General features: G+C 37.8%; 1 protein-coding gene across 1 annotated transcript in view; it reads right to left on the bottom strand.

Moving 5' to 3' along the window:
• The window catches only part of RBM33 (RNA binding motif protein 33), a 100166-nt gene that overhangs the window by 51400 nt on the left and 20819 nt on the right, over positions 1 to 27947 (bottom strand). Inside the window, exons 9-11 of the mRNA XM_035893268.1 lie at positions 22072 to 22280; positions 19953 to 20277; positions 14670 to 14728 (exon numbers count right to left, since the gene is read on the bottom strand). Of these exons, the coding sequence (XP_035749161.1) occupies positions 14670 to 14728; positions 19953 to 20277; positions 22072 to 22280 (593 nt within the window). The remainder of the gene's footprint in view (positions 1 to 14669; positions 14729 to 19952; positions 20278 to 22071; positions 22281 to 27947) is intronic.

Here is a 27947-nt window from a genome sequence, read left to right as displayed (position 1 = left end):
TCTCCTCTCGCTCCCAAACTTCAGTTTTAGTGCTAGGCTACAAAATACAGGCTTAGGCTACAAAATAAGCATGCATCTCTGCTTCTATGATCAAATTTGTAATCCAGCCTCAAGCATCTTCCCCGATATTCTTTGTCCAATTAACCTTATGGTTCTCCTGGTCCTGCTTGCTCTTCAAGATACATTCTCTCATCCCCATCACGTCTTTCACTCTGCCCGCTGGTTCCTAATCCCACTGCAGATCCAGCTTCCCAGCTCCCCGACTCTAAGCTGGTGGTCTTGTCTTGTGGCAGCTGGTCGGGAGCTCCTATTTGCCCCACCCAGACCCTGCCTTTCTTGCCTGTACACTCAAGTCCAGGCAATTTCCCCGCTTTTTCTTGCCAGGGAAGGAGAAGTAAATGAGAGCACAGGTTGAAAAAGATCCCCTACTTGCATTTTAAATAAACACTTCTTCGTACCAGCTTTCCCTCTCCTGCTAACCCGCACCCTTCTTGTTATGCTCAGGTCTACCTCATCCCAAAGCAGCCCTGAATTGCAAATGCATGGGAAGTCCTGTTGAATTTCACACAGCTCTTCTGTACTGAAACATCCTCTCTGCAGCCAAACCCAATTTTCTTCCTTGAAAAATTGAGCAATAATAAAACATTTCTAAAGAACTCATTTGGGCATAGCAGTATTTTTCCACCGTTTCAATATCGGAAATGAAAGTATTTGGAAAATTTCAACCAAAACGACTCAAAATGAGGCAGGCAACCAGCACATCATCTTGGTTCAAACCACTGAAGTCTGGCAGTATTACACACGCTGAGAGCAGCTTTATATTTCCCATCATAAGGAAACTTTAAACCCTTATGAAATAAGCTTTAATTGAGTTTTAGAACTGACTAATACAAGGTTATTTTAGATCTAAGGAAGGTCACACTTCTAAAAAATGCTATTATAGTTTATTTTAAAAAAAATTACAGAAACCAATAACCAGTAAAGTATTTTACTGTCAAAAAATTTAAACAATACGGATTTCAAGCTCCCTTCAGTACCAAAGGTGTCCATCTGGCTTAATTTAAGAAGAAAATATTTACTGTCCTCTAAATACTTTCACTGATTTTAAGACAAACCAACAGTTATCCAACTGTAATCCAAAAGCTGGCATCCAAAAATGCCAAAAAATGCCCACCAAGATACACTGAGAAATTTTTTTTTTTTTTCCACTCTAGATTTATTAGTGGGATATTTCATACAAGTATATCCCACAACACAAGTTTGGGCCAAAGTAACTCCAAAACACTCCAAATAAAATCAGAGAGAAAAGGAAGTTTGGAACTCTTCCTATTAGCCTCTCCTTCTGCTTCCATCCCTCACAGTTACAAATTCTGGTTTTTTTTTTTTCACTTTTTAAGTAAGATTCCAGTTAAACTTTGAGGCTGACAAGTTTTTAAAGATAACAAATATTTTCCAATCCTAAAGCCAACCCTCCTTCTATATTTTGCATTTGAAGTAACATGAAGATCCGTTTTATACCGTGCAACGAACACGAGTTGTCCCTCAATGTCAGGGTTCTTTAGTGCTGCAACAAGGACCCTTCCCTGCCAGAGCTCTTGCTCCATGCATGATGGAACAGAGGGCCAGGCTTTTTGAAACTTGAAAATTTCAAAAATGACAAACCTACAGATGTCTGACTGATATAAAACACACTGCAAGAAAGCTGTATGCTATTCAGATAACTGAGTAGCACTAAGAAATACCTCCTTATTTGATCACTCAACAGATTTTAACTTTATGTATATGACATTTTGAAGAACTACTAAAATATGACTGATCACATTTCTTGGCTGATAACCAAAGGCCAATCATGCAAAATTAATTGCAAAGACATTTGTTTTTTGCCAAAAAAAAATGAATTATCAAATATTTGCTTCTAAAAAAACCCCCAAAGATATTAGTTTGATTCTCTTCCTTCTAACATCTGTGAAAAAGACTGACCTGACCTTCACTGTTTTTCTAAACTAGCCTTGCTTGCTTCTACTATCCCTGAAGACTGAAATAAAATTGTGCCCCAAAATTATAGTAACACGGGTAGGGGGAAGCCTGTATTTTCAGATTTTACATTGCTGAGATTTTTCTTCTGAAAAAGCTTTCAGGACAATTCCAACAGGAATTCGACTGTGGATGGATTAATTTCACACTCTACATGTGAAACTAAAACTCTACGGTTCAATCAGAGCTACTACTTCCAGACACGGATGGACTACTTTTTTTTTTTTTTAAAGAAAATATGTAAACAGTGGTGGATATTTTTCTAAGTTGAGGTGCTTGTCTATTATTCTGAAATACCACTACAGTTTTTTTTTCCCCCAGTTTAATAGGAATACAGTAATACTACAACTTCAACTTTTACTTATGCCAAATTATAATTGTCCTAAAAACAGTACAAAATAACATAACACTTCTCCATTAAAGTTTTGAGTTGTTTGGGTTTTTTTTCCTAACAGTACTTAAACTATAATTCTAGGAGTGTATTATTTTACCATTAGTGTTAAACTCTACATTCAGCAAGTATTTGCTGCTAATAACCCCCAAGTGCCCTCTGATATTTTGTAGAGAAGACCACGCAGAGCTATTTAACTTCAAAAATTAATGAAGCGCAGGTGCAAAAGCCAGTTTTCATAATGGTCTATTTTTGATAAAATAAGCATACTGTAACATAGATGCATAATAAATCTTTATATGCACAGTAGTTACTCCCATTTTTCATGGTTTTGCTATCCGGACAGTTTCAAATTACAACCAACTATTCAGCAGACACATCAACTAAGACTCCCTACAAAAAATAATTTTAACTATTACTTCACCATTATTATACCTTTTAGGAAACTTCCCTACTTAATACATCTCACAGTCTTCAAAATACCTATTTTCAAGTTAACAGGTTTCAACCAAACAAAAGGGAGAATTGTAAATTCATGTGACCAGCCAAGGCTGCAAGGTTCTACATTTCAGTCCATGGCTGGGGCCAACTGTGACACGAGGGGGAAGGACACAATATTTACAAGCCTTTCCAGTGAGACCCTGGCTGGATCCCTTTCATACAGACAACGGTTCCAAAGACTGAGTTACCAAACGTCCATATGAGAAAGACCCAGCAGAGTGTACATGGTAACTTTTTTTAATAGTCTTCTCCCCTTCTCATTGTTATCAGATTGATTTAGTGTCATTATTATTGATTTAGTACCATTATTGATGATTATTTAAGTATAATCACCAGGCTGATTATTTAGTAAAAGTACACCAAATTGCAAGGAAAGACTCCTAAAATGAAGCTTTTAACACAATTTAAAGCTAGTTGCAAAAAGAGCACAGAATAAGAAAACAGCACAAGACCCAAAGCAGACCTACCCACCACGTCAGTCTGGCCTAGAATTCCTTAACCAACTGACACATACCCCCTTCCCAAAACTGCAGCCACTTCAGCACTGTAGTTCCTTCTAAACCACTACCTTAGCCCAGGTGTTAACGAGTATTTCAAAGACCTGAGAAAGAAATTGTAATTTCTGAAAGCTGGAGCGCTCTTGAACAGTCTCCTCAGTAGGGCTTTGTGGGCTGCGAGGGGGGACAGCCCTGGCCATTCACTCTTATCTTCTGTGAAAACCAAATCATACCCATGCCTGAACACTGAAAGCAAGGTACTAAACATCAAGATATTTCTTAAACTACCAAAGTAATTTTTGGTCTGTACTTTTTCTTCTTTTTAAAGAATGTGATGAACTCTCATTTAATTTATCCTCTTATAATTTAACTTTGAAAACTCTTACGTATCATCATTTTTTTTTTTTTGAATAAATGAATTGAGGTCTAGGAAGAAATTATATTTGAAATGGGGTTCTGTGGATTTGCAAAGAGACCACAGTCACAGACGTTTTAGAATTACTTAAAAGATAACTGCACAGTGAAGTGCTACTGACAGGTATTTTATTGTCTTAAACCTTTAATTTTGTGAAGTTCACTCTGACAAAAAAAAGTCTACCCACTCTTCGTCCCGACACACCACAATTTACAGTGCCTCAAACTGACATTTTTATACAATTCTGCATGCCCACAGGTTGCACAATTTCCCTTTTTACTAACTTTCATTATTCAATACAGCTATGGCATAACTCACACCTTATCAATCACTTTGGAAAAAAAAAAATGCAATACAAACTTGTGTCTACAATTCATTAGAGTTGTGAATAGCTCATTGAACATGACTTTCACACACTCAGGCAATCCCACCTTCTGAAAGAACACGAGATAAGGTTACTTTAATCCTTTCAAAGAACTGCACTATTTTGCCTTCCTTTTATCCCTTTAAATATCCTTCCTAGTTAAGAAATTAACATTCTCTCTCATACAATTCTTACACAAATTGTACTTTTACTTTTCTGCATCTCTTGTTAATTACATGATGTTATCTCCAATAATCTATTCATGAAGTACAGATAACTTTGGTTACCAATAAAAGCGAAAACTTAGCATAAATTGCTTAGCACAAAGTTAATCTTATAAAGCAAGGAATAAAGAGGATCTAACAGCTATTATATGACTTATCAGCTCCTCTAAAAGGGTCACTCTACTTTTTTTCATGAGACTAATTAAATACCTTAACAATGTCATTGAAACTTCATGAATCTTTCAATAAATTACACCCTGCCTCTACAACATGTTTTCATTTATTAATCTCACTTAAAATGCAAAGAGCTAGGAGAACCCTATTGACAGTTAAGCAGGGCCACTCAGTTAATTCTTCTTATATGGTTTAAATGCAAAGAATAATGACCACTATAACCTATGACAATTAAAACTATAGCCATCTGTCACAAGATGTTAATCCTCTTATTTCAGCAGCTACTAGACTTTTTGAAAAGCTTTCCTGAAATGCCTACCTTCCAGTGCAAGGAACTGACTTTCCATCCTCTTGTGTAAGCAGCCCTGCTTCATAGATCTTGGATATGGTTCAAAAATTTTCAAGTAGAAAAGTATGCATACCACAAACCATGGCTCTTGACATTCAAGTTTCACAGTATTCTCATTTACCATGCATAGCATACAGAAAGGGAATGATTCACTGAAATTTTATAAGAAAACATGTTTTGGTATTTCCTTAAATATAGTTTAAATGACTCATTAGTGTCCCTGTGATGCCTATGACAATCACGGAATTCCATCAAGGTGAACTAAAACCTAGCAAGCATCATGATTTTCCCAATGGATGTAGTATTGTAAGATGACCTGATACAAAAATTCATGCCTTAAATACATTACAATCAAGAAGGACAAAAATTAAAGTTCAGAGTGATCACAAAACTCAAGGCAATGAATGTGTGCTACCCATACACAAGTCTTTTCAAAGCTTCTAGAACATATTTTCTGAGGAGAAAATGCAAGGAGATAGCAAGCGGTGGTTCAAATACGTGGACTGCACAGATCCTAGTATCACAGGCAGACTGAATCAGAGAGAACGGGTTGATATTTTCCTCAGCTGAGCCAAAAGTAATTTTTAACATTAAAACATTCCACATAACTTGGACAAGCTTCTCTTCAATACTACACAACATCAATAGATAAGAAAGTGTGTTGGGACATTAAGGTACAAGTCCAGGTCATCTATAAGAGAACTCACCAATGCCCAATTTCACTGTGAATGGTCCCAAAATGGAATTCAGCCATCACGGAAAACCGGTACAAGCAAGGACAGAAAGGCATGGAATCCCTTGTTACTTAAGCTAACTCATGACCAAGCAGCTAAAATAAGGACACCGGCGATACAGCAAAAGAAGGATACTCCCAGCACATTAAGATAATGCCAAACATTTCATGAGACTAATGCTAAAAACTAGATCCATTATATATTAAAAGTATCCCTTTTCAGCAAGTTTCAGGGCATCCCCCCATGTACATCGAGTGGGACATTATTCATGTTGCAAATGAAGACAAAAATACTCACAACTTCAGTGTGGTTTTGTGAGAGAAGCAACAAAGTAGAATAGCCCAAGCAACCAGTGCTACACAGAAGGAATGCTCCACAGATAGGTTCCTCGGACCTCCATCTGCTCTACCATCAAGGTACGTTAGAAAACAAAAATCTGCAGGACAAGTGGTGCTATTCAAGAACAATTCTCAGAAAAGTCTCCTAAATGAAATGCAGGCACAGGAAAGACATTGTTAACTAAATCCCAAGTCTAGCTCTAAATTCCTATCAGTGCTGACAGAAAACATGCTCACATCTGTTTTGTATGGATGAAGGAAGAGTGTCTCCAGCAAGGAGAGACAGGCCATAATAAGAAACAGCATGCCAGACAAGCTGTAGCAGCCTGCACTGCCTGAAGGAAGAGGAAACCCAAACCTCTCCGATCAGAGCACAAACTTTAGTAATTTCTTAAACAGGTGTTTTATACTGATTCATTTGGAAAAGTCAGTTCCACTTTGGTTTGCAATCCTCTTCAGGGGTGTGGTGTAGAAGAGAGTGTGGTTATTTTTGTTTGGTGCCCTCTAACTTTTTAAGACTCAGTACAGTACAGAAATATAACAAACAAATTGGAGAAGATGTGTAAGAGACATTAGTGCCACGCAGAATGATGAACTCTCCCTTGAAAGTTAATTTCAGAATCATTTTATTTTAAGACAATAAAGTCCTCCTGCGTATTTTTGTGATGAAAGCTAACAGTTTTAGAGATGTGTAAAAAAAATTAGGGAACCAAAGTTTTGGACCTCCTCTGCTTTAAAAACTATTGAGATAAAATATCTAACAAAAATCATACCTTATCCCTGGACTTACCAGAGACTACTCCATGGAAATATTAGTAGAGTGTTTATTGACCTAGTGTACTTTGGTGACCTGCAAGTCACTGATAATCAGAATCAATTCTGAGATCAGAACTAAACTGGATCATGAATATCAAATTCAGGATTTCTACATTATACTCCAAGCTTGAAGGTGCGGTTATACTAATTTAAAAACAATCTGAGAACCTCAAAGATAAATACACGTAACTTGGGGATGGTGCTTCTGCCTTCAATGAAAAATGCTCAGATTGCTACAAAAAAAAGTCAAGAAGCAACCAGCTTTATAGAAGACAAATATTAGAATTGCTGCTAACCTTGACTTTGATCTGCATTAGAAAATGCCATTTCAGACCTGACTATTTAGTAGTTAAATTACTTAATTCCTCATTTTTAATTCTGTAAGGAAATCTCATTTTGGAGATGTTTTACACATCTCTGACCTTGCAAACACATTGATGCGAGAACTTTACACACCCAAGCTCCCAATGTGCCCTGAAGTACTACTCACGTGTTGCATATGAAGGATCAAACATTTTTTCCTTTTTGGGTATCCTACCGTGAACCCATAATATTCCTCTAAATGAACTCAATTTACTGTGAACAGCAGTATGACTTACTCTGTTATAATGAATGAAACATTTCTTCCCTTCACATTCTAAAGAAATGGCAAGAACTAAAGGTGCAGAAGGTGAATAAATACCAGTTTATAGGATTTTTTTTTTTATTGGGATGACACAAATGTACTGAATTATCTTTTAAAAGGACATTTTCTCAGTTCAGTGAAAATACCTTAAGAGAACTATACTATCATCCAGGACTCTGTATTGTTATACCAAATATATTTTAGTTCTTCATTCAGTGTTTAAGCACTAGATTAGCCTTACTGCTTTGTAGTAAGAAGTCAGCTGTATGTTTTAATTGGATTTCTTTATAAGATGAGTCTTGACTTCTGAAAAATATCTCTTTAACAGTTTCTAATTAATGGCTAAATAGCTACCTGCGTAATACTTTTTCCTCTTTGCCTTGCTAAAATTTTTACTTTGTTCACAAGGCTTTAAGAAGTTCAAACTTCATTCATACAAATATCACAGTATACACATATATGTATACATACATATATATATATACACACACACATATATATATATAAATCTGTATCTATATCAAAACTTTTTTTACTATGAGGGTGCCTGAGCACTGGCACAGGTTGCCCAGAGGGACTGTGGAGTCTCCATCCTTGGAGATACTCAAAAGCCATCTGGACATGGTCCTAGGCAACCAGTTCTAGGTGGCCCAGCTTGAGCAGGGGGTGGGACAAGATGACCTCCAGAGGTCCCTGCCAACCTCAGCCGCTCTCCAATTCTGCATTTAGCAGGTACTACATAAAGCTGAGACTGAAGAAAATCTACCATCATTAACACGGGGAAAAAAAAAAAAAAATCTACAACCCTGGTTTTCTTGGCAGTATTAAACAGCACTTACTTAACAGAAGGGTAAATGACAATAACTATGAAACAGAAATGCACAAGTTCTCTGTTTGATTTTAATATCTACAGAGCATGTGCACACTGGAGCTAGCATGACAAGTTAAAGGGTTACTGCATTTAGAAACCATCTATTTCTTTCTTATTTAATAGCTGTTACCATCATGTTTAGCTGCTGCTGCTCCTCCTGCAGATGGGAATTCATTGATATGATTAAATTTGATGGTATGATAATGTATGGTAATCGTGATTAATCAGAAGCCCACTAGCAAATGGAGGATGTTGGGTATTATGTCACCTGCATTTTAAACTGCATTCCCTCTATGCCAGCCTGACAATATTTGACAGCTGGAGGGATCTCATGCTGCATCATCTGCTTGCTACAACCTACAGATCTGATGAGAGAAAGCACCCATCATTCCTTCACTATCTTAAGTGCTGTAATTATAGAGCTTTGCAGTCAAGTTGTGAAAACAGTAAGTAGTAAAAACGAGAGCTTTTTGCTAGCTGCTGAACAAGCTCTGTCTCACATCTGCAAGGGCTATAATCTGAAAGAAATGTAATTTGATGCAGCAGTCTCCTTCAAACATGATTTGCATGAAATGCTATATAAAGCACTATCCAAGAAATGTCAATCAACACCACCTGATACCATGTATCCTGTTAAATGAAAACAAAATGCTTTCTACAGTACCTGTGATCTGCCACTGCTACACAGTAATAGAGTGAAAATTTCATTTACTGTTACTCATTATAGTAAAGCCATAGCGAAAGCAGAATAATTGTGCGGAAGTAGGAGAATCATTTTCACAAGTGGCTTTTTATTTGCATTAACGGTTTGCCTCCTACATGCATACTGTTGCAAACACGTACTAGTTACTAAATATCATTAATTACTAAACATCAGTTTAAAATGACTGCCTGTACTCAAGACGCAGGACTGTGTAAATTGTCCTTACTGTGTGTACTGCAGAATACGAGCCACAACCTTAGCAACAGTTGTTGAAGCCCTTATTCACTCGTAGCAACTCACCATCGAATTTGAAATGCTGGGAAAAAAAATTTATTCCCCATTTGCATTTCCCACAAACAGCAAACACTATCGCAAAGAGTTTTATTTTCAAAAGCACTGCACATTTCTGCTTCTACATACTGCAAGAGCTATTTACATAAAGGCACACCCACAGACCCAGGTACCTTGTAATTTTGTAATACCCATTAAATTGACCCAAGTTTGCTAAAATGGATGTTGCAGGCTGACCCAAGTCAGTCCAAGGGCCACTTTGGGGAAAAAGCAGTACATCATATTCTAATGTACCTTTCATAATCAATTTGTATAGCACTAATACATTGTTTGTCTATAAGAAATGTTTCAAGCAAGTGGCAATGAAGGAGAACAACCTCGTTATGAGCAACTGGGCACCTGTTTAAAAACCTCTCACATGTTAAAGCATAAAGAAGTGTTTAAAAGCAGTGTATGAATTTCAAACAACACCTGAAAACTCAGAATTTGTCAAACTAGAGCTTTCAGAAATGGTGAAAAATTGAATCAAAAATGGATGCTGTGAAAGGCAGTTGATTATTCAAGACAACACCTGATGTCCTGGAAATCAAGTGAAAGCATGTTGAATGGGAACATAAAGAAAGTTTACTAAGGTTTTTTCAGTTTGAGGGGAAAAAAAAAAACACCAAAAAAACCGAACAACCCAAACAAGTATTCTTTTGGGATAAAGATGATTTTGAAAGGAAATTGTAAGCCAAGTTCCAAAACCAAATCATGTCAAAACACCCTGGGAACTGAAAAGACATGCGATGCAAAATATTCACAAGGGCCTGAGGACAAGTTGCTCTATTAAAGGCTTATTTTTATACTGAGTAAAACATTAAATTATGTTATACAATTCATCTTTTTCAGACTTGAATTCAGCTGTTACCTGAAAGGTACCCAGTGCACTAAGACATGGAGAGGAGAAAAGCTTTGTGCATTAAGAAGCATCAAAGCCTCCCTGGCATAAATTAGTCAGGCAGACACAAGCATCAGTTCACCTTGTGCTTCGTGCCACTTCAGACTATTCCTAACTGCAGCTCTGAAACTCAAGCTGACTGAAGTTAATAAAACGTGTCTGTGGGATGGAAACCTGCCCAGCTCGCACCACACCCAGCTCTCTGCAGCAGTTTCAGAGGAGGATCCAGGGCAGAGACAGAGGGGAATGGCCTCAGCGCCAAGGAATTCCTCTCTTCTGCCTTGAGCAGTGAGGCGGGTTGTCCCCAACCTCCTCTTCACTCCAAATGCCCCATTCCAGCCGCAAAGCTGGATGCTAGGAATACCTCACAATTTCTGGCTGAAGAACATTGACAGTGAGAACACCTTTCTTCTGCCACACTCTATCCCAAAGTGGGCACGACAACACTTGTTCCACTTTCGTATGTCCTTAAAAAGTTGCAGACGTGCCACATATGATTATTACTTCAGTGTTCATCAAGTTAAATAAATGATGTTTGAAGCAAAAAGTCCTTATGCATTTTTCTTCAGGCAAACATTGAAATATTTCAGACACAGAATGTGTGACTCTGGTGGAGTCACATACGGGATGAAAACATCTGGACCATCAACTTAGCTCCTGGTTTTGTATTAAGTGATGATCTGGCCTCTATAATAGTCAGTTAGCAGCAGCCTACGTATAAAGTGTTTCTAAACACCTCTTCCATTTTTTACTTGATTTCTTCTTCCCTTGTTTTACCCCATCCTTCTTCACAGAACATAGGAGTTGAAAGAGAAATTAGCCTAGATAGCAAACACCGGAGGACAGGAACCACAATGTTCTTGTGTAACAAGAAAAAAATACAGGTTCTGTACCTGCACTGGGGCATCTGCAAAAATGAGAAATTTAGTCAGAAAATATATGAAAAGGTCAGAAGACCCACACAACTAGTTTATGAAGAAAGTCTGCTGTCACCTTCCCTAAAGTAGCCTGTTATTTGTGAAATACCAACTGTGCCGCTGAGACAGGAACTCAGAAAAAGACATCTTAACCACTTTAAAGCAAAGGTGGATGATAAAGCAAGACCTTCAGAAGGACTCTGCCAAAGAGGTTACCTTAATCTGTTCTTTGAACAGTTTAAAGAAAACACGCAGTTGGCTCTTGCACAGTTCCAGGTTAATTCAAATACCAGGAAAAATACTAGCATCAACTATGCTTGAAGATTTGATTACTACCAGCTACAGCCACCTGAAGAGTACTGTGCTATTCAGACAGGCATAGAAGCCTTCACAGAACTCGGGTCTTTAGTTCCCAGTTACCCCAAGTTCACCACATTTCTCAGCTGTAACATGCCTCAGATCTGCCATCTATTCAGTCCTTATCAGCTGAATATAGCTCTCCAACATCATTCACACTAAGCCACCTTGAATGCTCCCAGAATAAGAGATAGACAACTTCCTTGCTTGATTCAAGACTACTGTAAATGTTAAAATAACTGGAAGTAGAGAACACAGATTCATTCCATTATGTCCTTTCTCGTACTTCCTCTCTAAACATTTCAGGAGTTAAGCTTTCAGTAAGAAATAATTGAAAAATGAGCCCTACCCTGAAATATTAAAATTCAGATTCAAGGTTAAGTGAATTTAATCAGTCCCAACTCCAAGCAGGCTCAATCCTGATCAACATTATCCTGATTTAGTACTACATTATTTCTTGTAATTCAGAACTCACACCAATATGCTAACATGCTCATTACAACTTTGTTCAACTCTTCAATTACATCCTTCTGCAAAAGGCTGTAAGAATTAACCATTACATGGTTACAAGTCACTTCATTAGCCCTAAATTAATAACACCTGGTTTCCAATGGATTTACGACTTGCATTTATTAGCTCTGATTGAAGCTCTTCCCATGTTCAGAGCGCACACAGGCTCTCTGTGCTGAGCAGTTTCTCTAAGATAGGAACTCAGGGGCAACTTTTCCTTCAGTTAGGGCACTCGCCACTTTTAGGCCCCTCCCTGGCAAGAATTTCATTACCTTTAATGTTTCCACCTCTGCCATATTCAATCAAAATAAACTATCCACTTCAAAGTTAAAGGAGAAAGCAAGCTACATTAATTCTGACCCCACAGTTTTTTAGAAACAAAGCAATCGAAAAAATCAGTTGACTATTATCCTTGGATTAGGCCATCCTAAAAACAAGAGCAAGCTGAAGTTATTACATATCCAGAGATTCTTTCTAATGTGAGGAAAAGGATGAATGAACTGTAGTCTGGAATACTTCTTTGATCTTTTTCAAATGGCTTGTCAAAGTTGTCTACCCATTGCTATGTTGCTATAAGGCAACACTTATACATAAACAAGTGAATTACAATGGCACAAAGGCATTTGACATGTAACAGAGCAAAAAAGCTAGTTCTGCAAGATAAAACGTTCAAGTCAGAAAGTAAATTTGTCTTCAGCTCAAGAGCTAACATACTACATTTAATAAAACAAACATGAGATATGTACACAGTGACACTTAATTCTTAATCTTAATATGACTGATAACCTATGCAAAATTTATAAAGTACTTCGTAAGGGAAGACCATATTATACCCATTTTATAACTTGGTGAGTCATGGAAATAGTAAGTAACTTTCTCAGGGTCATATAGCAGTTACTGGCTAAGGCAGAAAAAAATCCACCCACATTCGGCAACCAAATCACAGCACTGGATCCTCTTAGTTAAGCTAACCCTCCCCTCCTCTTTATGAAAAAAAGAATTACACTGACTCTTTGTTAGTGCATTGCTTATATAAAAAGGCAGCAAGCATTCAAGTATTTTCCTTCAGGCAAAAGGAGCAAGAGTTCTACCAGAAATGTTCAATCTATTTTATTCCCTTTTAAAACTGTTGCATGCAAGATGAGCTAGGTTTGCAGTACTTCTCAACTTGCAAAACCAAAGTGAACAGAATTGAAATCTAATTTCACAGTCAATTTAAAAAAAATTAATTTCCAATTTTTCTACACTGATGTAAACACACTTCAAAGATGTCAGTTACAATGCCTTTACAGATATTCCTTATCCGCCAATTTCTTTTCCATCCCAAATTGTGTTTATTGGCAAAGCTACTTAGTGTCAAAGGAAAACAAACGCAAGATACCTGTTTTCATAAAAAACAATTAAGAATTACTTTTAAAATGTTAATAAGGTCTCCACGTAATACTAAAGGCTGCTGAAGAAAACTCTTTCCTCTGAAAACCACAGCATTTTTAATAGAAAAGCATCTCCAGTTAAAGTGTTGTTGATGAAATTATGCAACATGAATTTACTTAGTGAAACTGTGGCTTTACTGCTTAACCTTTTTATACTTCACAGAAGAAAAATGGCCATTCAAAAACCCAGTTACTGTACAAAACAGACATCACAATTCCTCAGCTATATGTCCTGTACGAAAAATACTCTGTGTCAAAAACAACCAGGTATGCACACAGCAATCAAAAGTCACAGCAGGTTTCTGAAACCTGCTTCTTTGAAAATACATCTGATCTCCGTGCAAGTAATTTACTGTGTGATACTACACAGATGTTCACAAACATCCACTTTCCTCCTTTAACACTGCACACATTAACAGAGGATAATTTTTGTGTTTTATCTATTTGGGAAACATAACATATGGGTCTTTATTTGAAAATATTTAAGGCAATATTGCACGAACTATTTACCCTTTTGCTTATTTTGATACTTTGCAAACCACTTGAGCTAAAAACTTAGGACAATTAAATTATGGAATGACGAGAAAAGGTCTAGAAGTATGCACTCTCTCCATTCACAGAACTAAAAAAATAAAAAATAACAAGTGAAATTACCCTAGTGAAGCAGCTAGGTGCCCTGTTTGTTTTCGAAGTTAGAAACATATGAGAAAGCAAGGTCATGCAATACCATTCCCATTTTTATCTAAAAATATGACGGCATTTAAATGCCTGAAGTAATGATAAAAATGAAATTTTGCTGATTTTTACAATAAAAATATATATAATGCTTTTTAAGCTTAGGGATTACTTCAAAGAGCCTTTTATTATATCAAATAAGGATTCTATTTATACAGAAAGAGTCAAGTAATAAAATGAAGCCCATATTCCTTAAGACAAGATGCATTCATGCCTCTCCCACTGGAGAGACTGGTTCAACAATTTTACAGTTAAACAGAATTAATTCTACTCTGAAAAATCCATTGACCTTAAGCTTTTAACAAACATTTTCAACTGCAGAGTGAATTGTCAATATTTACAAATCCTTAAAATTATATTTCACTAGAACAGCTTTTATTTGCTATATTAATATTTCCTTGCAAATGTATGCTTATCCATATCAGAGAAGAAGAAACAGCTGCTACTCACAGGAAATCTCTGGGGTCCTACAGCAGGTCTTGGCTGGGCTGGAACTGGCAGCAAGGGCACTGAAACAAGAAGCGCCTTTTAACACCATTTGTTTTACCTAACAGTTGTTGCTGTTATTTCCAAAAGCAGTTGCAGTAAGAAGCCATGATTAAAATCTGCTACATTTACCCTCACATGTCACAGTTCCTACAATTAACTTTAAGCAACCATTCCCTCCCCCCACAACATGCAACAGGGCAATTAGGATTCTCCTAGTTAATTTACATAATTTAATTCTGCATTTTCCAGAATTAAATTGCTCCTTGTTGCAGGAAGGAAAACTAGAATACTTATTCAGCCAAAGACGTCTCTTAGACAAAGCTGACAGAGACTCTTAACAGCAATTTCATGTTTCAAATAGAAGTATACATGATTAATTTGCCTTCTCAGCTTCATGCCCCTCAAGATTTCCTAGGCATCTCCCAGTCTCACCACCAACCTCCCACAACAAGCACAAGCATGAGAAGCACAAGCATGAGAAGGTCTATGGGTATAAATTACTGCTCATAGGAAGGTAAAATGAGGCAGCAAGTGGCAATTAACAGCAAGCAAAAACTACTTAATCGGGCCTTGCCACCATAATGGTGTACGCAACTGATCACTGTGCTGATCTCAGATGAAAGACTGCTATTTCATAGCGAGACACCAAGAATAATTAGGAGACTCTGAAAAATAACCTCCAAAATTAACATGTCAGGGGCATTCATGGGGATGAGTTGCCCATACAACTGCGTTTCAAAAGACTAGTCACAAAAAAAATTATCCCAAAACATTCATTTAGTATTATGGCATAATGCACAAAGTATCTACTGCTTGATCACCTTGGGGACTGAATCTTTATTTGAGTCCCCAGTACAAAGTATAATGACAGATTTCCCATTTTCCAGTGCAGTTTTTTTCCTTGTTAAGTTGTCTAAGTGTTAAAAGTACAAAAGTTCAGTGTTAAACAGAAGGCCTAGAGAAGTTAAATAAAGCATCTCAATCAAACAGCACTGAATGTGTTTGCTTACTTACTAAAAACTTTTAATAAGTGTATTTTTCTTGAATTTGTTTTTAGCATTTCTGAAAGTGACAGGGTTAAACATGGACTTTGTAGATGACTACTGTATTACACTTCAGAGCAGGAAAGATGTTAAGAAACACAAACTCCTCCCTTAAGCTAGCTGCGTTTCCCAACATAAGACTTTGATAAGATGCCTCAAAAATCCCTTTTTCCTTGGTAATTGAGGCACAAGAACTAATGCATTAGTGGTTATTTTTAATTCATGTCCATGTCTGGCTTCTACCCATTTTTGTTAAGTACTTGTGGTTTACTAGTTCAGAGACTGATGGGACAAACTAATTGCACCAGTCTTTCAGCGCCAAAGGACTGCGTGCAAACTTGGTATCGGGTTACACAAGAAAATTAGGTGAAAGCCTCATCTTGGCTTCTAATGAACATCTGTCGATATCAAACAGCCATGGCCACCTGGAAAAAATTGACAGGGTGCTCTTGACAGACGTAGGACTAAAATAGCTCAGGTATTACAGGTCAGAGAGGCACTGAGAAAAATCACATAAGGTGGGAAATGTAGAAAAATGTCAATTGAACAGGGCACTCGTGTCTATTTCAGTATCCTGCCTCTGGCAGTAGCATACATATATATTTTTATATATTTTAAGCAAATTAATTTAATACTCATGGAGGACAGTAGTTCAAATTGTGCCCTTTCCATCCTTGGGCACTTGCTGAAGCAGCAAAGAAGTCTCAAATAAACATTCATTTTCCTGATGTCAAATCTTCCATAGGTTTGAAAAAGCATGTTTCAAAAATAATACACAGCATATTATTAGACACTATTTTAAGAAGATTAAATTGCTTTTGGCCACAAATTCCAATGCTATACCTGAAAAGATGAATAAGCAATTCCAATATTGATTATTTAGAATTTTAATGTAATTTTTCCCAGGATACCAAACAGTTTTTAAAAGGTAAATGGCATACTGATCTACCGAGCTGCGATAAAACGCTCTTTAGTTCATGTCAGTTTTGGCAGCACCACAGTATTCTCGAAACAGTTATTTGTATTATAAACATTAAGAGGAAAAAACCTCAATACCTATTACCACAGGTTGAATTAGTATTTTGTAGCACAGTCCTCCAGCATTTATAAATTGACCATACTCAAATTTGGACATGCATTTGGCCAAAAATTACTACTTACAACTCAGAACTAATTTACAGAATAGGACACAAAGAAAAGAGAAAACTGTATGACAAGCAAGCAGCTAAAGGACACAAGATACAAATGCTATGAGAGGCACAGCTGAACACTAACCGACCACTACCAGCAGCAGGTATGCGTAGAGGCTCCCACAACCATTTTAGGGGTTTTGACAGAGAGTCCTCCTTACTCCTTTATGAAGCTTCAAAGACTAAAAATAGTAGAAATTTGTTTGAAACAAAACTGTCTTGGAAGTAGCTATTTTTCTGAAGCAAGATTCAAGGCTGGGCAGGGAAATGGCAGCCACTGTAAGAGATTTGCCTTGGAGACATCAAAGGAATAAGCCAATGACAGGATTCTTCAAGAGTGCTTCAATTCACTTTCAGGCTGAAGGAGCTGACTACTAGAGCACTTATGCTATTTCATTTATTTCATTCGCATGAAAATTTCACAACACTTTATGGGATGTTTGAGTCTTTTTTTTAGAAAATACTGATATACTCGACGCATTTCAAGACTAACTCAAATCAAAAAGATGTTGAGAAAGTATACTTCTATGATTTTCAGTTAGAAAAAGTGTCCCTGGTGCTGACAATTAGAAGTGTGTGAGCTTAATCCTGCCATAAAATTAGAGAGGAAAAAATGCCAGCCTACACTAAAACATGACAGCACACCATTAAAATTACCAGAACCTAAGTGTGCATATCATACACTTCCAGACATGGCATTTTTAGCTTCCAGGCATCACATTTTCAACAACAGAACACCCATAAACTTTGCACCTATCTGACTATATTCTCCAATGTGTAAAACCCCTCAGATATCTGGAAATACATTCGGCCAAGAAGGGGCAGGACATCATCAAGAACACGAAGTGGGTCTGATCTTTCATACTTCCTGTTACCCTGAAAAAATTACGCCACATGTGAAACACATCCTAACGTTGTCAACTACCAGTCTCTGTCTATCAGGGCCTCAAGCAGATGGATTAAACTGAGGAAGACTTTTTATGAGGAAGTTTAGAACAGCTCTCCCTACACTGGAGTTTCAGTCTACTGTTTGCCTGCAGTGACTGCTTAAAAATTCATCTTAACATGCAAATACCATTGAAGATTTTAGAATTATTGTCATCTTCCCTTAAGACAACTACTGTTTTCCTACACATTTTCCTTAGGTGTGCAAATGTATACTTTCATGTAACATAACTATACTGATGCAGAGTAAGAGATGGAGATGGTCACTACTCTCAGCCACTGCAGAAGACTCAGCTTGCCATACATGCTCTTTAATCAAGAAGATTAAAATTCTACAGTGATTTAAAAGATTGCACTTAATAGTATGCTGCAAACCTATTAGGAGAAATATTCAGTAGTCTTGCTGAGGATTCCTTCAGTAAAATGGATGGTATTTCATATGAACCAGCTGTCACCAATACATATAGCATAGATCTTCCCAACTGAAATACAGGTCTTACACCATTCAAAAATGGATCACTCATTCTCCAGGGCTGCTCATTCTGAGAGGACGACTACACTTTTACTAGTCAAGAAATGAATGTGCACATAAAGTCAGCAGGTATAAGATCTAAAAAAAAAAAAAAAGACTACAAATCCAATATTTAAAATCTCCTAACATGCAGGAGGTGCACAACCTTGTTAAAATGTGGATCTGCAAGTAAAGACAGAAAAAAAAAAAGACTATGCTCGAGGTAAAGCAAGACTGCTGGAATACACATGGTGCCACAGATGTAGTGGAAAGGCTGAGACAAGCCTGAAGCCATCTGATAATGTGAAAAAGACTCAGGCAAAAGAAAGAAGATACACTGGCATACTTTTGACATAGGCAAAAGCTAAAATCCTCAGTAGCCATTGCTGGCATTAGGAGGAAACTTGGCTCACCTAGATGCGGAATTTGTTGACCGTTCACGGGCGGAGAGAGGAGAGGCATCTAGAATAGTCTAAAAACAATTTTTGCTTTCCACAAAACAAGAACTGTTGCTTTGGAAATGTTAGAAAAATGCACAGAAGGCATAAATCCAAGAATAAATGACCTTTGGGCCTGTTTCCAGATAATCTGTCCCAATGCGTAATTTGGTGAGAAGCACTGATTTTATTAGACAGGAAAAAGTGAAATAATCTCTCCAACACAGCTACTATGAAGCCATCTGTGAGAAGCCTAATAGATCTCTATCAACTAGCAATATCCTACCCTGCCAAATTTCTACCTTTCATTGGTCAAATAAATGAAGCAAAGATAGCATTGGCTTGGAGTTCTACTGATTTGAAGGGGAAAAAATACAGAAAACCTAGCAGTAAATATGTATGAATATGCACGTATTTCTTTACTTTGTCTAGTCCCAACAGAATCACAAATCAGAGCTATATAGGTATTATTTTTATCCTCTTAGGGATTAAACACTTCCTAAATAAGTAGTAACATTAACAACTCTGCTGAGAGCTGCCCTAAAAAGTGTAGCCCAAAGAGTGCTTGTGTTAAGTTACAGAAAAAGTGCACTTGCAGGCTGTGAATCAAACAATCACAAATGTGGCACTGAAAGGAGAACTGAGGGCATGTATCTTGTCAAGTAAGGATGCCAGCTGGTACCCTTCAGAGAGCAATTACAGTGCGAGGAGTGTCTCAGTGTACTCTCACTGAAATAGGTAGGTGGTCATTCTGTGAATGCTTGGCTGAAGCTGGAATGATGTGGCAAATTATGAACTGCAGTGCTTGCCTAGTTTTGAACAGTGACACTTGCTACTTTTAAAAAGCATATTCTCTTTTCAGTTTGCATTTTTATTGCTCTTTGCAGGCTTTACAGTAGAGTAACAAAGACAATAAAGTAGTTGAAAAGGCTTTACTATTTCAGCTGGCCACAGTCCAACAACATTATGTCTTACTTTAGGCAAAACATTTGTTTCAAGCTTAAAGAAAAAATATCAGCCTGAAGCACATTTCCATGAAGTGGTAAACAAATTGTTGCATCATTGGCAAAGACGATGAGTCACGCTCGCATGACTGGGAAGGCGTTCAGAAAGCTCACCTTGTACAGGCGTCACTACTGTCCCCTTGAAATGTGGATTTATGTGTATGTTCTTCGGTTGCTGAGGTGTCACTGGAGGTGGAGTCATCATTATTCTAGGCGTTTCTATCTGAGGGGGCATATGTAGCCCTGGAGGAGGAGAAGAATGATGCTGATGCTGTAAAGGAAGCAGAGAGTGTAACTGTTGCTGCTGCTGCTGCTGCTGTTGTTGCTGCTGCTGTTGTTGCTGCTGTTGGTGGTGCGGCTGCTGCTGGTGGTGCTGCTGCTGCTGGAACAGACTCCTAACAGGTTGCTGGTGTGTTGGAATTAACCTCTGTGAATGAGTCTAAAGTCAGACAAAAGAATAAAGTCAATAGGCTTTAAAGTTACAATGTCCTGACATAAACCAGCACAAACCCAAGACACCTCTGGAGAACAATTAAAGCCAAATATGAACAAAAAAAAAAATTCTTTCCCATATCTCAACTGGAACTGATAAGAACCATCAGCACAGGAAAGCAAAGGAACAACCAAAGGCATTCATGTGAAAGAAAGGACAGCAAAGAGCAAGAAGCACACAGGAAATGTACACATTCATTCACTTATTTTTAACAGTGAAACTGTCTATTTTCATATGTAGGGTTCTGCATATGTCACTAGAAACTGTCATCAACTCCAATAAGGTATATGTGATGATCACTAGAAATCTGAGTCCTAGTATCAAAACAAATCCACTAACTTTTGTTTCATGTATAGAAGATCCTCTCCAAGAAAACAGACCTAGCAGTAGCAACAAAAGTCAAAATACAACTTAAGCTAGATTCTTAAGATATCAGTGCAGCCCACCTATCCACACTGCTTGAAGAAAAAAATACTTTAAAGATACTTTTAAAGGTACTTTTCGTAACATAGAAGAAAGTCTCTTGCTGCTCAACACTCACTAACACAAATGGCCATAATCAGTTATAGTTAAAATAAATATTATCAAGTTTCTCTTCAGAGATATTATTCTGCTTCTGAACTCACTGACACTACCTATCAATCCTAGCCCAGTAACTTCCAAATGGCAGCGTAAGCAGAGTCTGAAACAGGCAACCTTTTAGTAACAAAGATGTGACATCATTTTTTTTCAGCAGCCATATACATAAAGCAAAGCAGATACAAAGTATGCACAAGAAGATATTGTGATGAGCACAGTATGTTTACAACATTTAAGATCAAAATAACTAGCAAAGACTGCGGCAATACAGAAAAAAATTATTCCACCTTCACTGTTTTAAAAGCACGAAATATTCTACTGCAGGGCTCTCAACCGCTGAGATATCCACCGACTCCTGCTAGTGATCAGCACCTAGAGTTACTGCTGTTGGAAAAAAATCCCCTTTGTTTAATACAGATGACCTTGTCCTGCAAAGACATACACAGGCTTTGTTCTACAATCTCAGCTTCCAGTACATTTTGTGACAGTTAACAAAAATAAGTGTGGGCTACCTCTCGATTACACACTTGCTGGGTTTTTTTTCCAGATGGAAAAAGTAACAGCTTATACTTTGTGATACAAAGCCCAGAGGGAAAAAAAGAGTAACAAAGCTAAGTATTAACTGAAATCCCAAGATACTAGTTTATCTAGTGGTGATTACCTTCCTAGGGTTTTATTTGCCTCCATAGTAGCATGGTAGGTATACAAATAATGATTTTTTAGAAGTATCAGCAAAAATATTAGTTTGACAAAAAAAACAAGAAATATTTTACAAATCATATTTTTTAAACTAAATTACTTTTGATAATGTGGGATTGAATATGTTTCCATGTTGCACATAGAGGACTTCTTGGAGGAATTAACTTTTTCCGCCATCCTTAGGCAAACCAGTCAGTAAGCCTGACTATATTGTACAAGTTGAAATCCACTTTTGATTGGGAGGCCTTGAGATTCCTCAAGCTGAGGCTGGTAGCAGGACTAAGCACATACTTTCACAATCACCATGTTATGCAAAGCCCGTCTTGCCTAACAGTGCCCTGAAAGAGCAAAAAGCACACGTTGGAATATATATTCCACCTTCATAAAGATTCACGAATTAGAATGCATTTCTCCGTAATTTCCTGAAAGTATGTTCAAAGAATACTAAGGATTAAAAGGTACCATTGCTGACGGCTGGTTTGGCAGCAGTGCAGGCCTGTGATCCTTCATTCTTCCCCTATCATTATTGTCTCTCCTTTGTTCTCCCATTCCGTGGCACATAACCGAGCCTCCTCTTCGCCCTCCTCTCCTTGAGCCATACCGTCCCTGTTTAAGCTGCCTTTCCCGCTCTTCAAATTCAAGTAACGCTGCTTTGGCTTCTGCAGAAAGTTCTGTTAAGAGAGAGATGGGGAAAAAAAATATTTTAGCTTTGTGCTGAAAAGATGGAAAACATAATGAAAAAAACATTGGTAGAACTGTAACTACAAGCATCCCTGCAACTAACATAAAATTTGCAGGCACTTTGATCTCCTTTAGGTGGCATGTTAGCATTTCATTAAAGACATCTTTAAAAGGAAAAAGCACACAGATACTTGTGTCTGTTGCACAGTCAAAAAGCAGCAGGTAAATGAAACAAACATCCACAAAAAAGGTTTGTTTTGCTTTTTTTTTTTTTAAATGCTATTGAAGTTTGCCTTATGCTGTAAGAGGAGGCTGTGGCTCCTCTCACATTTGTGTTATCCTAAACATCTCGCGTATCTACAGAAATGTCAGGCAGCATAACAAAAACCCCTGTAAACTTTACAGTAAAGCATATGTTGAGTCTTCCATATGAACAGATTTTACCCTCCAGACTCTTTTGCACATTGGCCCGTTCCAAAGACAGACTTTCTGGTTGCTGAAGTGTTTTTGCAGTACATAATCACGGAATATTTTATCTCTTGTATGTGGTTGAAGAACCAATTGTATTTTAGAAGCGATAATTCCACTTAGAGAGTGCACACTTAAAAATCTGCGCTCAGCTCAAGTCAAATACATGGCCCCTGATAACACCCACTCACATCACAGGCAAACAACAGAGAACAGACAGTACTCAAAGACAGCCAAATCTCCTTGAAACTTAGGACAATGCTGGTAATATTAAGAGAAAAGCATGCATTAACAGGCACAGGTAATCAAATCACATGGAAATAGAGAGAAAGTCTATAGGAAACTTCAGGAAACACACCGTGACAGTACAAGCAGTGCCACTCACCAGGTTTCAGTTACTTCAAGTGGATTTAACCCAAACATGCAGCTGACAATTTTGCCATGTGCCAGTCAGATCCCTTGTTACCTCTAAAATTGACTTCTGCTTCTAACAGGGCAAAATTAAACTACTCTACAAGAAACATATTCGTGACAAATAAAAATGTATTTTGAATCCATATAAATGGCAATTAGTGCAAGAATTCCATTTTTCCGTTTAAAAAGACTGCTCCTAACGTTATAGGAGACTGGGTACAAAGACTATTTTTCAGGGCACATAATGGCTATAATACCTGAATATCAGAATAAACATAGTTTGTATCTGGCTTGTAGTTTGTATCACTACATATCCTCCATCAAGAATACATAACTAAAACAATTAGAAAACTATTAAGATTTCTTGAGAGTCTAACAGCCAAAGCTACTTAAACCACCTAAGTAATCTTGATTAGTCTTTGAAGTTGAGGATTGACAGAAGGGCAGAAAAGGGTGAGCGCCACGCATTCCCACTGCAGCAGTTGTTCTTACTTGGCTCCGAAAGCTACCTGCATGACTGAGCTGCAAAGGCTGTAAATTTACATGTCCCAGTTTTCAGAGGCATTAGGCACCTCCAGAAAGCTGTGGCTTTTTGATTTTAAAAACCCAAACAATCAGAACTTGCTGACTGTCTAAGAACACAGCAAACATGACAGACTCCTAAAATATAGTTGCCTATTTCATTTCTGCATGTTGGTGATGAGACAAGTTTCTCTACCTCCTTTTCTCTCCCCTCTCTGACACCGCGATTAAGTGACATAAAGCCTTAATTTACAATCACACCAGATATTCTTATGAAATGCTACCTTTGCCCTAGCACCTGCCTTGAGAGCTTGGCAAGACAATCAGGCTTTATCAGGAAAATCTCAGCATACTTAGAAAGGGGCAAGGAATCACACTCCCTCAAATCTTAGTATGGTATTAAATGTGCACACTGTGAATTTCTGAGGAAAATTAAGACAAATGTACTCTTACCCAAAGCAATCAAAAGCATTAGACGCAACTAAACCAGCCACCTTATCTATCTTTAGCTGTCAGCGATGAAAAAAAGAAATAAAGCTCTGATTTCAAGCCTCCTTCCTGTCCACACCTGAAGCAAGTTGAGTTTCTTCACAGGCTTGCAAGTGTGAAAGGGCTAACACAGGCTTTTAGCTGGTCTGCAGGGAAGACAGACCACTAGCTCCCATATACTTTACGAGAAGAAGCTTTGCAATGTAATGGCACCATAACAGCTCTCCTCCCTTTAACCAGAGAGGATCCAAATCCTGCAGGGCATCCCGGGCTTGCTGCTACTTGGAAAGTTTTCTTTTATTTCCAAGAATAAGACAGGCAGGGCAATTTTTCTGCCATCTTCCACACTACAACCCTGAACTCAGCAAGGTAGTTGGGAAAGCAAAGTTCAGTCGTTGCAACAAATACCTACCATTCAAGACGGTAAGAAGCTATTGCCTATTAAACAGATTAGAAGTCACATGTGAGGAAAGCAAGTCTGAATGAACCTGGGAACAGAGCTAGGCTTCCTGCAAGGCCAGATCGTGTCTGAATCTCTCATCCTCTTCAGCACATAACGAAGGCCACTGAATAAAAACAACTTCAGAAGAAAGAATGGGCTGCTCCAAACAAAATTACTTCAGAGGGCTGTGCTGATTAAGCCAGGGGAAGGGAAGAGAGCATCCAGGGCAGTCAGTTTACATGACCTTCGATGTGCAGGTACTTTCACTCTCTTTAGAATGAAAACTAATAAATTGTTTTCTTACTCACTTTACACAGAAGTTCTCAAACTTTAAAAGTTGCGTCTTTAAAGGTACAGTTTGTGTACTGAGTTTTTCAGCCAGAAAAGTGAAACTGTGTGTAACATGACCATGGAAAAAAGTATCCCAAAACAAAACTCCCCCTGAATTCACTGCAGCAAGCATCATTAAATTCATACTGCATCTATGACCACAGAAGTACAATATAACCATTTAATTTTTAAAAGAAGTAACATTACAAGAATCATACTTCCCCCACAACGTGCCACTAAAGGCAATAGTGAAGAATTTTGTTTACGCACAGAGCCTCAGTGACAGACTGCAAACGTGAACACTCATGCAGTGAACTAAACTCACGAATACCTCAAGTGCTTTATATTGCTATCAGTCACCACGCAGCAAAATATACAGTCAGCTCAATTATTAGGTGGGCTGTTTATTGAATTTGAGAGCATTGTGCCACACATACAAAGATCAAGGAGAGGAGATGGTGTGGAAGACAGTTTTGCAGGGAGAGGAGCAAGGAAAATAGTCCCTTGTCTTCTTCCCTAAAAGCAAGATCAGACTGCTAACCAGAAGAGAGATGAGCAGAGGCAGAAGAGATCCTCTTTCCTTCCCTAGACTCCTCCAAAGCACCACCAGGTATTCATGTGAAAAGGCCCACTGCTGCTCCCAGGCCAAGGGCTGGTGTGCGCTGGGACCAAAGCATGCTGAGCCAGGCGGGATGCTGCCAAGCCCCCTGGACAGCAGATGCAGGCTGCGGCCGGCCCCCGCCCCTATGCCAACCCTGAGCACAGGTCTCTGCAGCTACATCTGCCTTGGGTGGCTCCCCAGCAGCAATGGCATTTCAAATCCCCAGGTATGAGAATCCCAGAACCCCTATTATCCTGGACAGTGCAGAGATTTACAACTTAAATCACGTTCCAGAACAGCTATAAAAAAAAAAAACACACATGCATTTACATATATATGCAATCTAAATTGAGAGACATAGCAATTATTCTCCTTTACTTTTACTTTTTTTCTCTCCCCATCATCCAGAATTGCAACCTGATTACACTACATGCTTCTGCCCACAGTGCAACAGGGAAACCATTCATTTTATTTTCCTAGTCTTGCCCGAAATCTCAGCTGCTAGTTATCTCAGTGAACATAAGCCAACTAAGCAGGACATAACAAAAAGTACTACCACATCAAATAACCTTTGTTATGACTTTGCAAATGGCTCTGCATAAGTGTAGGGGTTTGTTTTATTTTTTAAATTAAGTACAGAGAGAATACATTAGTTTGGTGATGCCAAACAAAGTAATTTTCCTTCATTTACTAGGTAACTGAATCCAGAGCATAACGACAATTCCAAATCTGGGAAGACTTCAACTATATGCACTGAAAGAAGTCAAGTATTTCTCAAAGATGAGAAACTCGGTATCTCTAGAAATCAACTGCGTAGTTGTCCTACAACACCTCTCCTTTAAACTTTTCAAAACCACCACTTGCATTGTCTTGGGTAAAGAAATGTTTAGGCAACATCTCGGCTACATTCATGATAATACTCTGTACTTTTACATCTTTTTACCAGCACAAACATATTCTCATCTTGACTGTACAGTTCTCACACACACAGTTAATGCAGTGAATCAGCAATTATTTTTCTAGTGTCTCTAAGTGTCAAGATTAATTTCACTATTGCTGGTAATAAAATGGTTTCAAATGACATCTTTAATCAGCAAGTAAGAATGCACTCCTCCAATAGAGACAAGCTGTCACAAAAGGTCACCAAAATGTGACAGGATGGAAATTACGTTTGTAACTTCAACTGAAATGTTAATTCCTCTTTAAGTGTTTTCTCAACTACATTCAGTTTTTAAAGTAAGGAGATGTAGATCTGCAATAAAGTTTCAGTTTTAAACCAGTAGCATCTGTAAAAATTTGCTCTATAACCTCAGAAGCAAGCAGATATTTATATGCAAACAAGTATTTTTTGCTGGTTATCTTTCTACCACATGGTCAATCATTTTGTCTCTCTATAAACAAATTAACATGAATAACTAGTATGAATAGAAACCATTTCATAACAGCAAGAATGAAACTAATCTTTGGCAAAAATACAAAATAAGCTCTTTAGTTTATAGACTCATCCACATTTGCATCACCTTTTCCTTATATCTCAGAGCTACATCCCAAATCACTTAAAATTACACTTAAAAATAAGTCTAATTTGAATCACTGTTTCTTTAACAGTCAAGCTCCACTACAGGTTTTCTCCTCAGAGGCTGGTCTCATCTTTACATTGAACTATAGAGTAAATCCACAGATATTTGAAAATGTATGCGATTTCCCTTGTAATTATGTGCAAAGATTTAGCTATTCCAGTGCACTCTTATTCTTAAAATAATCTGCTTTGTAAAGCCACCAGCACCTTTTGTATAAATAAGATCTGGTCTGTATGTGGTACGTAGAAATATGATCTTACGGTTGAAAACACATTTGAAATGCACCTCAGCTAAAATATCCCTTGCCTATAAAGACTACTCTGTGCCTCTAGAGGGTTCCCTTCAGTCTTATTCTAATCAGAATCAATTCCCAATTATTAAAACAATGCTGAATAAAGGCCCTTAATACACACTTGCCTGAAATTGCAAGTAAGAGCAGCTATTTGCTAAATATGAACAACAGATGAGAAAGGTCTTGATTCAATATCATGCACTGATGCCTCACAGCACAACATGGCCTACATGAATACCGCTGTGAGAGTCTGGCTCAGCTTTTGCAGCTGACTCCTTGCTGCTCACAAACAAGTCCTCTTAGCCACAACACCTTTGTTACAGAATTAAGACTTCTCAATTTCTGAAGGCATAGTAAAGCCCAAATTCCTTGCAACCAAATTAAAGAACTAGGAGGCTATGCAACTTCAGAAAAATCCTTAGAATTAACATCCTTTGCAAAGCAAGGCTTTTAAGGTAAGAGGAAAATTTCATCAGGATGAGTTCTGGCAACCTTGGTATGCGCTCTGGGAGCGTAATT

Source organism: Egretta garzetta, unplaced genomic scaffold (assembly GCF_000687185.1).
Source record: "Egretta garzetta isolate BGI_Z169 unplaced genomic scaffold, ASM68718v1 scaffold65, whole genome shotgun sequence".
Classification (NCBI taxonomy): Eukaryota; Metazoa; Chordata; class Aves; order Pelecaniformes; family Ardeidae; genus Egretta; species Egretta garzetta.
The sequence above is the reverse complement of the archived record's forward strand: the minus strand, read 5'-3'. Positions and strand labels throughout refer to the sequence as shown.